The sequence below is a fragment of the Lethenteron reissneri genome, chromosome 14 (assembly GCF_015708825.2).
Source record: "Lethenteron reissneri isolate LAM-NWPU_2019-01 chromosome 14, ASM1570882v1, whole genome shotgun sequence".
Taxonomy (NCBI): Eukaryota; Metazoa; Chordata; class Hyperoartia; order Petromyzontiformes; family Petromyzontidae; genus Lethenteron; species Lethenteron reissneri.
The window spans coordinates 11,538,763-11,557,308 of NC_083792.1; the positions used below are offsets into that span (position 1 = coordinate 11,538,763).

Genomic DNA, 18,546 nt, shown 5'->3' on the forward strand with positions numbered 1-18,546 from the left:
ACCCTCCCCTACCACCGCCACACCACCCCTACCCTCCCCCCACCACCCCCACCCTCCCCCCTACACTCCCCCCACCATCCCCACCCTCCCCCCCACCACCACCACCACCCTCCCCCCCACCACCCCACCCTCCCCCCCCACCCTTACTCCCCCCACCCCCTCCCCACCCACCCTTCTTTGCGAGTCTGTAGATCCGCGACAGCAAGATCCATACCGCGTGATGGATTCAAATAAACACGAGCGCGAGCCCGAGAATAACTAGCTGAACTGCTAATAAATAAATAAGCAAACAAGTAAACGGGGAGATTAATAAATAAACAAACGAGCGTTATAATGGTACCACCCCACCGCACAAATCGGTCAGACTTGCGCTGTAGAGAAGCTTAAAGTTTTACACGGCATTTAACTTATTGTATGGTGAGTTGTGTTGACGTCGTTCGCTTATAACGACGTCTGCGCAAGTATTTGTACGCAGTTTATTTGTACACATATGTGTACTTATTTTCGTGCCGAACATTTTTTGTAAAGTTCTTTAAACCGAAACAGCGTTGACGCTTCACTCCGTGCCACCAAGCTTTAAGTTATAGACGCTATTACTTAGGCATTACGTGGAAAGTGGTTGGTCGAACTCACATTTTGGGTTAGCCTGCGTTAGCGCAGTGCCATTTGAGGATTAGTTATCCTACTAAAGCAGATACAAACTCGATGTGCCTGTACTCGTTTTGCTTATACTCGTGCCTGCGCTGCCCGTGTGAGTTTTTCACAATTTCCCGTGCAATTAGAATAAATCTCGTACGCCGATTTGATACAACTTTGAAAAATTAGTCTGCTTATACCCCAAGGACCAATCATGAAAAAAAACAGCCTTGTTCTTTCTCGCTAAATTAAAGGAAATATTCCTCGTGATCGCGATGCACGTTAAATGCTGTGTACTTAGAGCGGTGGCGCAGTGGTTAGCGCACTGCGAATGAATCCTGCTACATGAGTTCGATTCCTGCTCACGGCCAACACCAGTGATGATTGTATGAACCGGTCCTGGGTCTCCCCGAGGTCGTTCTCAGTGGCCGGGCCTTCATCTGTGCTCGCCAACAGCAATTGCCCCAATAGTGCATTAAGGCGATATGGGAAATTCTAGATTTGAAGCTTTCGTGACTGCAAGGATCCATATTCTTAGGTTGTTTCGGTAAAGTCACGTAGGTAAAAATTTTTTTATTTAAATTAATAAAAGTTAAATAAAAATCAAATAAAAATCAGGACGTTTCGGAGGCAACACAAGCTTCCACCTGAAGACGGAAGCTTTTGTTGCCTCCAAAACGTCGTGATTTTTTATTTTACTTTTATTAAAAATTTTTTTTATTTTTTTACCTACGTGACTTTACCGAAAAAACCTAAGGAAATGGGAAATCTTTGTTTTTGTGTTTAGAGCACCCCTAATTGGAGGGGGTTACTTTACTCTTTTTCTATTCTTGACAATCACCCACCAGTTAAGGCTCGAATTCTGTGCAGGACAGGTGTAAATTACTTTACACACAATTCCGCTGAATCTGTGTTGCATTTGCGTCATTTGGTCCATTAATCTCGAGTATCACGTACGTCAGCTAAAGCAATATTTTAACATTATTGCATTTTATCCTCATGTATGTATTCTATATTTGTGGCCCATTGTTTCATAAGTATATTATGTAATGACATTTTTTAAGTCGGAACACAGCGTTATCTAAATACATTACAGTACCGTGTATATATATATTTTTGATTGCTTAATTAAAACTCTTATATGAAATAAATAATAACTTGCTGTCTGCAAGCCATTCTACTGGGGCTACAAAACTGCACAAATCCACAGTGATCTAACAAATAGATTATTAAAATTGCATTTCGATACAATGGCTGTGCAATGTTATGATATTACGTTTTTTTTATATTACTATGTAGGGCCCTTGGTGCTGTAATAGTTGTAAGTGTTTAGTCCAATAATAGAGCCTCTTGAGTGAGTTGCAGTGGTATTTACCCGTAGTGTCCTTTGTTTTTAACTCAAAAGAATGTTTCAAATATGCTTAAACATGCAAAATAATGCCAACCACACAATTGGACTTTAGTTGTCACAGCAAGGTATATATTGAAAGGACGTGCGGCTTATTGCAGACGTACTTTGTGTTAAAATACCGGAATACATCACCATTAATTCAAACAGCATGTGGTGTGATGTTGCTTGTGACAAAGTATCAATCTCATAGATGTTCTGTTACTTGTGAAAAAAAGTGCTTGTGTTTTTTTTTAAGAGACAAAAGGCTGTTTTGTGTCGCTGCAAAGTGCCATTAGTGATGACGTTACACCTGGTCACACGGCAAACCAAACCGAATCAAGACTCATACGTGTAGATATTATTGACAAGGATACATCACCTAGAAATTCACATTGAACATTTTGTAAAAAAAATATTTATTTAAAATCAATTGCTCTTACTGTAAAACCATTTCACCTCGCACGTTACACGACTCGATGTAACAATTTTTAGAGTGCAAACAAGATATTGACTTTTAAAATCTTAATTGTTGCAACCATTTTGCCACCTGCATTGTTTAGATTGACATTGACGTGAGTGCTCATAGCTTAGTATAGCACCAAAATGGGTGTGTGCGGTACAATCCTCCGATTGGTGCCATTTATCTCGCGATGCTCAATAATATTCGTTGTCGTGAGCTAATTGGGAAAGGAGGAAGCAATTTGTGTATGACTTCAGGGAAGAACGGTCCACGTTGGTGGTGGCGTGGTAAACGATAAAAGTATAATATTTTTAATTGAATGGGAATTGCAAAGAAATACATTCGTTTGAAATATTGATAATTTAATTATGCGTAATGAGATTGTCCCTTGGCGATTAGATGGTGTTTACAAAAAATACGTTTAACAAATGTTACAATTGTCCGCCGACTGTTTATGAGATAGATACAAAATCGGACCATTCCACTTTCATGTGAACTGTTAAATTCGGTTACGAGAAAGAAAGTGGCATTTTTGCTCTAGATATTTTACACTGATGGGCAATACTTACAACCAATGTGTGTAGCACTGTATGGATTGACTACAAATGCTTCATTATATGCAATAGTAATTAAACAAACGTTCTTTGCTGGTTAAATATATTTGAACAATAATGCATAGTTCTCAGGATGGAGGCCTCCCCACACCACGTGACTGTGAGGGTTGTTTGACCATACTTCACCATCCTGACTAATGCAGCTTAGTGAAGACGGGTGAAGAGCAGGCAGATATCATTCGCTACTGATCATAGCTGTGGCCTGGATTAAAATTCCAGGTTCATCGCCTCAAAGTGCTGCAACACCACTGCTCCCACGATACATATATACTATTCAAATATACAGCGTGCTTCAAAATAATATTAACGTGTATGAGAATTTGCAACAGTACCACGAGAAATGTGCCTCCGGGCTCTGGAGACCACCTGGAGAAGATTCCAGGCATCTGTTGACAATGTTAGCGAACAGGTGGAGATTGACTTTTTTAGAGCTATTAACATAACATTTGTTATCATGTTACAGTGAATTATCCGTTCTTTTGCATTAAAAACGATAGTCCCGTATAAGTGTTAACATGTTTTTGAAGCAACCTTTATATGATGTTTTGTTGTTGAAAAAAGTCCCCTTGCAAGTGGACATATTTTGAGATTTGGGTTGTGTAAGTATAGTGGCGGATGACTGGTGCAAGGACGGGTGAACTAAAAAGGCGGAGGATTAACTGTCTGCGTGGCTGTGTGTCACTGTGGAAAATGCTGCTCATCAGCTCTTTATCATGTTTGCTCCATGTCAGGCAAAGCAGGCTCTTTTCATTACTGATATATTCCTTGACCAGGTAAGTGAGCAATTTGTCAACCACATTTTGACTGCTCCAGTTTAGGCTCTGGGGGGCGGGTGGGACATGGAACATTTGCAGTCAGTCCCGGAGAGCAGTGGATGGCTGCTTATTCTGTCTGTTGTCACAATTTAACACCAGTTTCGCCATTTGATTTTGAGGACATTGAGTGGCGATGCACGTTTACTCCGCCTGACCATTTACATAAAGCACGAATCCCCTTGTATGTCAATAAGTGATCTGATTTCAGAGTCAACTAAATAACACATTTAGTATATTTTAGTAGCCTTGGGGGAAAAATTGTAATCTTACATTTGTCTGTGTATTAATTTAGCAAAATTATTTCTCTGTATGTGGTTCACTACAAACTTATTAAAGGTAGGCACTGTCATTTGTGCTCTGATGAATGGACAACCCATTGTATATATAAAAAAAACTGCTCATTTATTATTCTCGCCTTTCGAAAATGTTTTATGTCCACCACACCCCCCCCCCCCCCTCAAGTTGGTTTAGCGGGCCAATTAAATGTTAACACTATCCTTTGACGTGATCCACAATACTCTGTTTGTGAGTTCCTCGCCGTTCTCTTGTGCCAAGCGGCTGAGTCACCTTTTTGGCAATCGCCGACGGAAGTTCGCACTTTCTAATGTGAGCAGCAGCGGCGGGTCTTGGCACTCTCGGACGCTCTCCATTCTCCGCCCGGATGTCGCAATCGCAAGATGCGCCGCCGCCTTCCTTAGCAACAGCGGCACTGCTGCCGTACGGCGTCCAGAAAATCAATGCCTCGGGCAGCCGTGACCCATAGTCGGGCAGCGTGCGACCTCGATGGCCGTGTGTCCGACCCACCCTCCCCACCCAATAGGTGCTATTTTTTTCATTAGTTTTCGGAGCTTCCTACTTCGTAAACATTATTTAACACACGGTCATTTTTTTTTTATAGCCAAGCAAGCCCACTACGTTTCAGCAGTGTTTGGCAAACAAAAGCATTGATAGGTAAATGCTCTCTGGGTTTTCCAATGAAAGGAGTTTCTTGTTCAATTTTGGCAGTGCTCTCTGCGTTCCTCTTTTTTTTATTTCTCCTAAAGAAACATTGGATGTATTCCCGGTTAATATAAAATGCGTTTTAGGTTTGTTTAACCAGTTTGTGTCAATTCAATTTAAATAAAGTGAATTAAAGTTGCTGATATTTCACGGCAGCTTTGCAAGCCAAAGATTGTTTGGGAGGATTTTTGTTTCATTGTGTGTCCTTGTCACTGACATCATATAAGGGCACAGTTGCCTAAAGCACGATATGAGATGACAGAGGAAAATGTTTTACATTCATTTTATATATTTAAAAACATTGTGGGGAGGGGGATTTACACAAAAGAAAATACGCATTTTAAATATATATCCACATTTACTTTTGTCAGTACAGTTTAAGAGAAAGCAGTAGGCACTTTGAGCAGAGAAAATCACTACTTTGAGCAGAGAAAAACCATTGATGGCTGAATAAAAAATAAAACGAATATTGCATGCAGTGCAGTGGAGAACGTGAATGTGAATGTGAGGAATGCTTTCCTAATTTTGAAATAAATCTGAGAAATAAAAAAATGGGACTCGATAAAAAAATGGTGTATGTCCCAAATAAAGGTAGTTTCTTGTATTTTGGACGAAACGTGAAATGTAATGGAACGTGAAATCACTCTTCATGATGTCACGTGACAGCATCGTTTGATCCGTGATGTCAAGGTGATCTTGAACTCCGATGGAATGATATGGTAAACATGAGAAATTAAATTACTCCTAAAACAATATTAATTTAGTATGTATAAAGGTACGTTATTTACCCAGTGAATATGGTGAATGTGCAGTGCCAAAATACTTTCCCGGACTAAAAAATGCACCAGAAAGTAAGACTCATTCCAACTAGTGGATCAATTTGAAAAAAAGTAATGAAATCCGTTAATATGATTCAGGTAAATATCCTCTAACATTACACAGGCTGTGAGAATCACGGTAACGGGTAAGAAATACAGCGCTAACATTGTGCTGTCTTCACGAATGGTGCACAGGGCACGAAGTCTCAAAACTCTTGCGTACCACAAAAGCGGAGCTCCGTTCTGTATCTCGACATGTCACAAGTGTACATGTGTACAGCACCGCAAAAAAAAAAACGTTCTCTCCAGCTCAGTGTGCTTAGCCTAGTAAAGTAAAATATAGTTTAGTTTTATTTGTATTTTTAGTGATTTGCGTACCTTTCCTGTACTCTGCACTATCATGGTTTTGTATTGTTTGTCGTCGTCACGTTCTGATTCTGATTCGTTGAAATGTGTTTGGGTGGACTGCATGTCGACCAAGTGCCATGTAGATTTGGCACTGAGCACAAGTGGCGACTTGCATGTGCAAGTTCCAGGTGTCAGGCCGCATACCGTATTGTAAGTCGCAACTCCAATTTTGCTTTGAATGAAATATGAAAAGTGGAAAACCTACAATCCAGAGAATGCGGTATTTGTTCCATCTGCAAAGCGGTGTTGCATTTGCTGTTTGTCTTTCTGTCTCCTTGTATAAGTCACTACTGTTGGCACGGAGTCGAAGCTATTTTTGTTTGTTGGAAAGAAAAGAATAACACACCTATGCATAGCAAGTGGGGCTCAATGTTACAGTTTTCAGTGGGAAAAAATCCCCATGTTATACGCTTCGTGTTATTATTGTAATCTTCAGTGCTTCAGCAACGAGTCTGTTTTTTTAATATAACATGTAAAAATTGAAAAGTGTATCGTATTTCCAAGTATTTTGACTTTCTGAAAATTGTAATTGTTGCAAGAAATTGGATGGAAATACTAAACTTATTTTTAATAAAGTGAATTTCCATACAAATGTATAAATACAACCTTCATAGACAGCTTATTGGAATACACTGTAATTTGTGTTAGCGGTAACTTATGAAGTTTGCAACAAGTGCAGATTTTTTTCAGGGAAAAAAAAATACTTCTCCCTTTGCGATTTTTTTTGTTGCAAACAAATGTCAGCATTTTCATTGGAAAAAAAGTGTAGATGAATTCGTAATGAAAATATATCAGACACATTTAATGCATTAGAAAAAAGCAACATTAGATTTTTGAGAAGAGAAAAAAAAACACAACAATCCATCATCTGAGTTTTTTTAAATTATTATTTCGTTATTGTTATAAATGTTCGTAAAAAAAAAGTTGTATCATGCATATTCACTGTCTTGGCTGTCTTTACTTCCTGTTCTACATGTATACATGTATTTTAAATGGTATGAATGTAAACTGGACATGTTTTAGATTTAACTCACATACGTATCATTATGCGTTTGCTATCTGCGTCCATGTATGTGTCAGTTAACAACCTGCACGCTCATGCAAAAATTAATTTTCTATCTCAATGGATTATCCAGGTGAACTGTTTAAACTTAAAACACGTTTTTCTATCCGAACAAAAATCTAGATTGGTCCAGTGTTAATGGCTAGAAAATACATGCGGGGAGTAATTGCATGTTATTATGCCTTTGCAAAATGTATATTAATATTTACCCAAGTAACCCTAAGCTCGAGTATAATAAATTAACAATCTCCTAAATTCGATGCAACAACTGGTAATTAGCGCAGCACATTTAATAAATTTCCCGATTTGTCATCATAGCTCCGGTTGACTTAGCTGTATCCCATGCTATTAGATTGACACTTTACGTTTCTGTTTTGATTGGACTTTCAAAGGAGGCAATTAAATGCAGGTTTTGTTAATCTCATTCCCCGTGATACATTTCGTCTCCTTATTAATGCAGCGTTTATGTTCCCCCGCGAGCACATTTGGTAACCGGTTGTTAACATGCACACCTTGTGATAACAAGAGCTAGCGACATATTGGTCTTTTGCTAGCCACATATTAAACGGTGTGTGTGTGAGTGTGCATTTAGGTCACCATTCATTGACGCTACGTCATTTTACATGAATTGCTACAATTGGTAACAAACCACTGTGTGTAGGTGAAATAATGGCTATGGGCTCAACAGTGTATTAGCCCAATTGTGCGCGATGACAGTTGTGATACTTGATTTAGTATGAAGATGCATCCTGTGCAAGAGTTTATTTGCGATTTAGTTTGCAGAATATACATGTGAGATATCATTTAAAGACTTCACGGTCAAATGTAAAAGACAAATTAGTGTTGGTAATCATTAAGGGGCTGTTGTCTACATGTTTTGGCAAGCATTTAACACGCATATTCTTTTTGTATGTATTCATTAAATTAACCTAGATCATCACATATCTTGAATATTACTGTTGACAGTTTTATTATCTGGTCAGAATAATTGACTTGAATTGGAAAATGCATATTAGTACTGTAATTCATTTGCTTTGTCAGGAGCAGCTCGATAGATAGCAGTTCATCAAATTCCATGCAGCTTTCAGACAAAAGTAAATTTGTAGCCATATGGTATTAAGATTGTATTAATTTTTTAAATTTGTATTGAATAGGATATTAACACAGGACATCTGCGAGCCACTAAATTGCCAGTTATCTGACTCCGCAATTGGCTTACAAACAATATGCTTAAATCAATACCAAGTCTGAAAGTCATTCAGTCATCGCAGACAGAGTATAAATAGCCAGCAACACCTTTATAACCTGTGTGTGTAATAAATCGTAAGCCGACTCTGCCCTGGGACTGTGGGATTACACAGTGGCCCAGTGTGTTTGTTTGGATGGCCGATGGAGGAGGTGGGTGCTGGGGTGTAATTTTGGAAACTAAAGCCCAGCGTCCTGTCGTGTGGACGGCGGAAAAAAATGAGAGTGGCCAGATATCTTGTCGATCTTCCTCCCTTTTACAGTCCTCCGCCCCATCCCCCCCCCCCGACATCGCCCTGTATGAACACGCAACGGAGGATAAAAACAAAATTGCATATGTGCACACACATGCATAAACATACACAGAGATTAAGACCTTTAATGCACTGTTGGGGAAAGTGTTGTTAGCACCTGTGAAGGTCGACATGGCACATGAGCGGTGGGTGGCCAACACCACAGCTGACCACCTTTGTCTCCCCAACACAGATTTTTACACAACGCACCATGTGCTCATTTTAAGGCTGAATTGACCTAGAGGGGAGTGGTCCGATATTCGTGAGCTACGTTGAGCTGTGAGCTGGAATGAAACCTGGGTGGCTGGGTTCGCAGCACGCTACCCCCACCACACTATCGCTACCCCACATATGCAGACACACGTGCATGAACACACACACATGCACACGCACGCTCATGCATGCACAAACAGCAAATCGCACATGCATGCACACACACACACACGAGCATGCACAAGCACTAGCAAAACACAAGAGCCCTTTCTACCAGCCGGGATGATTTATAGTCCATGGGACAGGCTGGGAGCCATGAAGTGCTGGAGTGGTTAGGGAGGCAGCGGAAAGTGAACAGGAAAGAGAGACGTTGATAAAGTAACACTTTTAGGAAGGCTACCGGCGAACAGCCCTTCGGGGAGAAAACATTTCAGCTCAAGTCTGTTTGATCCAACCCGCACCTTTTTTTTCATTCCCGCGCCCCCGTCTGTTTGTTTCAGTATGTACACCGCAATTTGATGCTCCTGCTTAACAGCTCACCGTTAATTTATTTCAGCACCTTTGAGAGTATTTTGCGGTAGAGCGGTGGCACAACGGTTAGAGCACTGCGCTTTGAATCCACAAACCCGAATTTGATTATCGGCCGTGGCCAACACCAGAGTAATATTTGAACTCACCTACCCTTCCCCCCCCCACCCCTTCCACTATCACATTTCACTTACCAGCATGGTGAAGTATGGTCAAATACCCCCCATGACTGACAAGGCTTTGAGAGGCCTTCATCTAGCGGTAAATTGAAAAAGGACAGTGACTTATATTCACCAAGAAAAGCCCATCGTTAGATTTTGAGGAAGGCTTTCCAATGTATTCCTAATAAAATTCAACTCACGCATAGATGCATCCAGGATTTATTTACTCTCTAAAGCAATAATTCAAGTCGGTATAACTAACCGTATGTTTTTCTGTATGGATTCATGCTAGTTAGGCCTTCACACCAAAATTGTTCGCCTCATTGAATACTTTCATTTTCAACATTGCAGTGTTACTAGATAAAGATATACTTATATTGACTCAAAGCGACATTGTTTATATTTCAATTATTGTTATTCTAAAACTGAATTGGTCTACAGAATGTGAAAAAATGTTAAGGTAATTGCAGATCATATAGACCAGTGGTCTCGCAATTCACTCCCCTTGGGATTAAATAAATTGTTGTGATTCAGATTTAAGATTCCATTCAATTCAAGAATCAAATTGTGTTTTACACTGCGGTGAATGTAGCTGCCTCAAGTTCCTGACGGGGATCACGTGACCCCATTACTAAACACGACAAATAAATTAATGGAGAAAATATTGATACTCACACGCCTTATTTTATGGGTGTATTGTGAGCTTAGGACTTAATTTTAACAAGTAAATTGATGCATCATTGCACATATATATGGCAGCAGGGTTGTCCATCAAGGTAGTAGAAATGTTTGATCAAAGAGGTTTTTTTTACTCTTCTCTCTTACGCTGTCTTATCTACATACTTTTCCACCCAACATTTGTCTTGGGAATATCTCTCTCATATAAATGTCACAAGTCCTACTTGTCGAAGACGATTTGCTTTATACAAATGGAATGTTGGCTTGGTTGGAACGCCGCGGTTATTGTTGAACGCACAAGATATGCTTCATTATCATGACATGAAACTGGGATAAAAACGCAATTATGAATTTGCACTCTGAATCAAAGCGAGGTCATTTTAGTGCTAACGTGAGCACGAGGTCGAATGTTTAAACAAAAGACCAATCTTGAAACTCAAGATAAAGCTCTGGGAAATGTAATTGATAAATAACAATAATTTACAGCTTGTTGTCAATGCACTGCTGGAGGAAGGCCTTTTCACGATTTCAGTCATGGGGGATTGTTGATCCATACTTCACCAGTTGGCACAGTGGGAGGTGGGGCATCTGTCAGTAATCTCAGTCAGTTAACGTATAACACCTGGGTCTGTCCAGTGACCTCCTGCCAGCGAGTGACACTTGAGGTGGATGCAGTATGCACCTAGCCTGGCACAAGTGCTGTGGTGATGTCACCGACACTTAGGACAAAGTTCAAATATCACTGGCCATTGATGCCATCGTAGTATCTAAAAAATGTTTTATCTACACGGAACATTACAAAAAGTTTCGTCAAAAGTATTGTGAACATCAAAATACATTTGTGTTAAATATATTCCAACATATTGTAATTGTGCCATTTTTGCATGACAATATAGATCCAAAAACCCTGCAAAGCATCTATACTTAATGAGTCCTGGATTTGTTGCACATGCAGCGCATTTTGAATATGCAACATCAAACTTTAAAGCACTTGACTCGCAGCTAATGTCAGTTTTGTGCTCGCTGTGTGTGTTGTTTGTGTTTGCACGGAGTGTGCGATGCGCGTGCACAGACACACACATATATACTTGCGTGCACACCTTTTATAGACGTATGTATAATGCATTCCCATGCGCACGGACAATAAGCTAGCTTGCTCTGAGATGAATGCCTACACAGTTCAGCTGTAACATATACACAGTGAACATAGAACAAATATATAATGATTATCGGTGTTAATGATGCATCAATTAGTCGATTCTAACGCTGCTTCGTCTTTGCATGGCGACGTTGATTTAAAAGCAACAACTCTAAGTTTTACATTGAAGTGGCTGAGCCATATAATTGCGTCAGGAGCAGCGGAGTGTGTCAGTGTTGATGATGCCTCCTTCGTATTTGTGAATCGGACATTGAGTCATTATGTGTTCCACGGGTTTGTTCTGCGTTGAATTGTGCGTGCTCGGATCGATTCTTTGCATTCCTTCTGTTGTATTTATTTCTCTGTAAACACAACAGGTTCTGCAGAGCGCCACAATGTAACACTAAATAGATACTTGATTCTTGAGAAATATCAAAATTACAACTCATGACAATTTTTGGGATTGTGAGAGGTGGACGAATCAGTACATACTTATTAATAATAACAATGTTAATTTGTATACTACAATGCATACATAGTAACCACTGTATTGCAAATTATCTTTGTGGATGCTGGTTCCATATTCAACAGACGAGAAGAATGGTTAAGTACGTGAAATGTATGGATATGCAAGATAGCTTTAAATAAACCCAAAAAATCCCATTATGTGTACACATAAATTTTGTGAATAGGTTACACCTGCTTTCGTGATGCGAAGAGGCTAATGAGCCCGTAGTTATTCTCATCAAGTTGTGCCTCCCTTTTTGAACTAAAGAATGATTGAGGCGACGCTCAACGATTGGGGAATTACATTTCTGCGTAAACGTTTTGGCAATAGGGCCTCTAATTTTTGATCTTCTATTCACAAAGTGGAGACAAAACTGATTCCAGGAATTACGGACCCATTAGCCCCTATCATCTCGTGTGGAGGAGTAAGATGGATTGTGACAATGCAGGATCATGAGGGATGGTGATGGCACTGGGGGGGCACCTTCATCCAGTCGTGGATGATGTACACACATATATCGTTAAAGGCAGATATGAGAAAAAAATTGATTGAATTTCATGTTGCACAGGTTAAGCATATAAACATACTCAGCACACATAGAACAAATTAAATAACTATTGCGACAAAGCAATTTTTTTTAACATTGGCGCTCGACGCAAAAACCTTACCCACAGCTCCACGAGTTTGAGCAGTGTTTCTTAGCTGTTGGTGCATGTGATTTTCAACGTGTACAATGTACCCCAAGATGAGGGCTTCCTCACGCCTTAAAGGTCCTGGGGGTTATTTGACCATACTTTACCACACTACTCAGTGCGGGCGGGTGAAGTCAGACTTGGGAGCATCAGACTGTACAACATCAATGAGTTTATCCGCCCTTGACGCTTTTCAATATTTGCATTAATTGTCCGACAGGTAGAAAAATTGCCCACAGGGTGCCTTGTACTCAACCCCATGGGTGTGCATGCGTGTCCCCGCTACCGTGTGTGGGGTTCCCAGGCTTCAGGCGCTGCGCAAGGAGAAGTCACGGGATGCGGCTCGGTCGCGGCGCGGGAAGGAGAACTTCGAGTTCTACGAGCTCGCCAAGATGCTGCCTCTTCCCGGGGCCATCACGAGCCAGCTGGACAAGGCCTCAATCATCCGACTCACCATCAGCTACCTGAAGATGCGAGACTTTGCTGCGCACGGAGACCCACCCTGGCACCTGCACATGGACGGCCCTCCGCCCAACACCTCCGTCAAAGGCAGGGGCGGTTTCTTCATTAGGGCGATTGGGCGACGCACCACCAATGTCATTCAACCACAGAGTCACGCTAGCCATCACTGTGCCTCTGGATATAGTCCAATCAGCGTCATGCTACGTTCTGTGGAGTACCGCCTCTTTTTGGGCGATTTCCCTCCGGCTGAGAATCACCCCGAGTGGTCCCATAGACTTACATTCAAAGATGTTTTTTTTTCGAACGGGGGGCGCTGCAATGCATTCTCTATGGCTTCCGGGAGGGCTCGCACTAACGTGCTTACGTCATCATACGTAAGGACGTTTCATCCAACAAAATTATTTGTCGCCACCTAGTGGAATCTTTAATAAAAGAAACATGAGTGGATTGTATTAATAGTGAGTATAGAAACAAACAAGATGTATTGTAAGAGTCACTTTTTTCATTAATATTAAAGAAGTGAAGTTGCCTTTACATGCTTAAGCTGTTAATTTATCCTTTGCATGGGTGGACCTTATCCTTATCAATCATCCAGACATTTGCCCCCCCTGAGAGATTTTGCAGGAGCCGCCACTGGTCAAAGGTGATGCTTTACCACCGCCAGCGATTGCTATCACCGCTGTCACCGCTGAAACCAAAACCCTAACCTATTTCTCGGGCAGCCTCGGTCTGTCTAAACTGTGCAGTCTACTGTGATAACTTTCAAAGTTATGTCAGTGCCAGATTCCATTTCTAGATCTCAATTCATGCCACCTGAACACAGATGCCAATTCCTGGAATAATCCAGGTCAAACTGGATAGGTAGCAACCCTCTAAGTGTGCATTCATTCCTAGTGTTTTAGTTTTCATACAAAGTTGCTGCAAACAAGCCCAGAGGCCCAAAACACCAAGCTACAAGCAACACAAGGTGTCATAGATCTTCATTATTACGATTATTATACAGGGTGTTTCAAAAAAATGGACTCGATTTGAAATCGCTATATCTTTGAAATTGGGTCCATTTTTTGAAACACCCCATATATTATACAATGGAGAAGTTGTATGAATTTTGGACAATAGACGATTTGATTTTGAATTTTACTTACATTTTTGGATCCTTGAGTGTCACTGGAAAACTAAATTGGTATGTTTGCACTTGTCTGATTGCACGTTTTTGGAATATTTATTGGTGAATGCACTGCTATGAATCAGGCAGCCTAAGTTAAATTCCCGTCCTCGGTGATTTTGACAATCCTCGAAGACACTGCTGTGTCACAAAATGCATCAGATCAGCAGGCTGATATACACATCGCCTTTATGAATGAAAAATTAAAGGCAAGTCACAGTGCGATCGTGGCCTTGCAAACCAAACCATGAGATAAAACACTGTAGTCTGTGCTGCTTCAGTGGAATAGAAAAACTACGCAAATGCTCTCCTAGCGGATCTTGACATTGGCTTTTAGCTCCTAAATATATTGCAGCTCATAGGTAAACTGATCGTTAATGTGCAATTTTATTGAGGGACTCTGCGTTGTCTTGCTGCGGTCTGGGACTTGATAATTCTACTTGTGTTTGAAATCGTGTCCTTCATGCCAATAGCACCCCACAATGTTGTTATTGTGCTGCCTTGCCTAAGCTTGCATTTATTCTTTTAACATCGGCAGGAATTTAAATAGTTTTGCAATTTGTCTTTACAGTATATACTTCAAGGACAATGCATATATTATCATAGTGTTTTTGTTTGCATTTTGACTGCAAGTATTGTGGTTAATGCAGACATGAATCCTTGTAAAAAGGTTTCAGTTTAATTGCCAGAAAAAAGGGGAAAACCCATATTATTAGTATATACTTTATGATTTATTTATTTTAGTGACTTCCTTACCTTTCCTACACTTTGCACTGCTATCGGTGTTTATATTATTTTGACTTTCTGACCCGCTCTTTATGGACATCTGCGAGAAAGAGCTTCATAGCTCCTCGGATTCCTCCAGTTTAAGTAAAAATTCTGATCAAATGAGTACTAGGTGTGGTATGATAACATCAGCATTGGGGAGGCAAATGCATATATCTGGGCATGGTGTTAGCCACACCATCCCCTTGGACAATATGCAAGCCTCGAAAGTGGCTCACAAACAGCACTTGCCAGAACAGTTCGTATTACTCTGCAGGATGATTTGTCTCTGTATATGTATCGCTGATTACGTGTATACATATATATGATGAGTTATTTTTTTATACAACGCTGATAAGAGATGTATGTGAAAGCTTTGGTAAAATTAATACATGTTTACTGTAAATATATACATTTAGCTGCAGTTGTTGTATCATTTGCACTATTTTACATCTACATTATCTTTCTGCACTGGCATTTTAGCTAATTGCAGCAATAAACACGATCAGATGACATACATTCGCAAAGGAAAACAAAACCAACAATAAACTGTCCAAAATAAATAATACGCCGAGTTCAAAGAGTGCTTCCCACTGTTTGGAATATTACCGCAGTTCTTTCCAAACCCCAATGTTTTGCCCTTTTGACTTTGAACTTGCTTTGGAGTGTCACGCCGGAGGATACAGAGAGACATCACACAAAGCGAGGCCTAAGCCAACGACGAAGCCTTTGCCGAGAGCTGAGAGCCCAGGGCGTGATAGCGGTGGGGGCTGTGGGGGGGCCGAGGAAGGGGGCTGGTGGGGGTTGTGGTGGCTGGCTGGCGTGGGGGTGAATTGAGTTAAAAGGCCTCTGGCTGTTTATGCCCTTTTTTTCTGGTGATATATACCGTATAAGCGGAGAGGTGGGGGGGGGGGAATATTTTATAATACTATCATTAATCCATAAAGCCAAACTGGATGGTGCGAACAAAATATATTTGTTTTTTTTTATTCTGGAAGGGTATTAATTTAAAATCGGATCATTTATCTGCTGTGTATGCAACATTGGTGTGGGGGGGGGGGGTTCTACAATAAGGCTCATTCTGATTGATGATTTTTTTTTTGGCCAGATTGAGTAAATAAAATATGTGTCGTAAACCCTCCTCCACCAGACACAACAAATTAATAAATGTGTCACGTGATAAACCAGCGTGCCAATTTTATTTACGCGATTTGACCCCAAAATACATCGATTTTGAATCATAATGTTGATCCCAAAAGCCTACGTGTGAAAGCTTAATTCTGCGTACACACCGACAGAATACAGTATGTATTATTGTTCAACTTGCTTGCCTCTCTCAGAAAGAAGAAGTGTGACAATAACTGTGAACAACGTTAATGGTAAATAACACAGGCAAGCCGGTATGTCGAACATGATTTAGTTTACGCTGCTTATTAGTTGACAAATATCACATCTGACTGCTCTATTACACGTACAATGGATTTGTATGTCCTCTGCCAGGGAAATAAATTAATAAACACAAAGTTAAGGAGGCTTGCATATCGACAGCAGCCTCCACTTGAGCCAATTTTATATATAAGAGCACCTGTATATTGCTTGTTAACACTGAGGACAATGAAGCCAAAGCTAATTCCTGGGAATGGGTGCTTGTAGGCATGGCCTGTCTGGCTGACAGCTCGATAAATTGGGAGTGACGTATCTTGGAAAGAGGCCCTCTCCCATTCGCCTCCTTCTCCTGGAGCCACTGTCCACTCCTTCTCGCCTCTGCTAATGAGTTGAGCCCACACGCGAGTTTAGCCGAGACTCTTAATATGGGGCCACGTTGCTATCGAGCTGATATGTTAATTGTAGCTACAGGACTCAAAAGCCACTGGGTATGTGCTGTGGTGTTGCTAGCCCATGGGGGGGCGGGGGCCTAAGCAGACATTATTTTTTCCTCTCCTCCATTCATACATTCACTGCAATACTACTGGTAATGTGACAGACGAGATTTAGACGAGAGAGATATGTAGTGAGATTAGAGAAATGTAGACAAGAATGTACGTATCCATAATACAAGTTTTTTTGGGTTAGATTGCGAAAACTACGTGTTAAATAATGTACGTAGTAAGATGAGAAAAAAGGAATTGCAGACGACATAGATTGATTGTATTATGTATACTAGTGATCTTGTAATACTTATTAGGATTAGAATATTAGCTGATATTTTATGAACCATTATTTTTGGTGAATCTGGGACCCCTGAGCTGCTAGGGGCCTTTAACTTTTGCTTGAATTTCTTACGCCTATTTCCATAAATAGATATGTGAACTGTCATTGGAATGATAATGCCAATTTTTCTAGATAATTTTTTGTGACGGTTCTGCAACGGGATTATTGGCAATTTTCATTCATGAGTATTTGGCATGTGGAAGGAAACTGGAATACCTGAGGAAAAAAAATCTGAGAACATTAGGCGATAACACTAATTTTAAATTAAAAACACGATACCCGTGCGCAAAAAGGAACGTTTAAATCATTGCATATTGCATGCTATGACACGTGGATTAGAAAGTTGGACACTGACAAAGAAATTGTAACAATGACTGAAAGGTGCACAAAGAAGTGTGGAGTAATGCATGCTGGGAATAAAATTGAGGGGCAGAGGAAAACGTGGATCGGAGCACAAAAGGAACTGAAAGACAATCTAATAAATGGCTTTCGGTGGGGAGCAATGGCACAGCGGTTCTCACGCTGTGCCATGGACTCTGTGAACTGGGTTTGATTCCTGGCCATGCATAACTTCAGTGGCCAGTGATACCTGCACTTTTTCTAGGCCTCCCTTCCCCTAATCAGTGTGGTGAAGTATGGTCATGACCAACACTGTGTGAGGAGGTCTTCATCCAACAGTGGATTGATGATGGGCAGAAAAACACTTTTATTTTTAAAGTTATTTTCAAGATAATTGAATATCCCCAAAACATGACATGAAGGATTGAAAATGTAGATGCACCAGTATTGTATAAATGACCGCAAAACTCAACGATTTCATGTAAAGGAATTGCACAATTAACGATCGGCATAATGAGGCAATAATGACCGAATTTCAGCTGAGACTGCTGTTTTGGTTAGGATATCCAAACTGGGTTCACGAAGTCATGTCTACTGCTTTACCAAGTCAGCATCCATTCTAATTGGATATCAAATCTCCTTCAATTTGATGGGAGAGGAAGTGTAGATTTTTATAAATAAAAATAAAAAATGTATAATTGTGGTGACTTTGCCACCTGTTCAGGTGGAAATATTCCCTGAATAAAATGGGACTTAACATTGGAAGGGTGTGCCCCTGTATGCCACCGCACAGCGCTAAACAGTGCTCCAGTGATGGTAATATTAATGGAGTTTTTTATACTTAATATCCCCAGGAAAGTCTCGCTTTGCATGTGTGAATTGTGCGGCACATGTGCCGTTAAGCATGCACGCATAAAAAAAGTGGAATAAAAATGTGAAGATTAA

At 40.5% G+C, this 18,546-nt stretch overlaps 1 protein-coding gene across 1 annotated transcript in view; it reads left to right on the plus strand.

Moving 5' to 3' along the window:
• Positions 1-18,546, plus strand: part of LOC133342393 (neuronal PAS domain-containing protein 3-like) — a 108,953-nt gene that overhangs the window by 50,410 nt on the left and 39,997 nt on the right. The window contains exon 3 of the mRNA XM_061551539.1: positions 12,964-13,208. Coding sequence (XP_061407523.1) covers positions 12,964-13,208 — 245 coding nt within the window. The remainder of the gene's footprint in view (positions 1-12,963; positions 13,209-18,546) is intronic.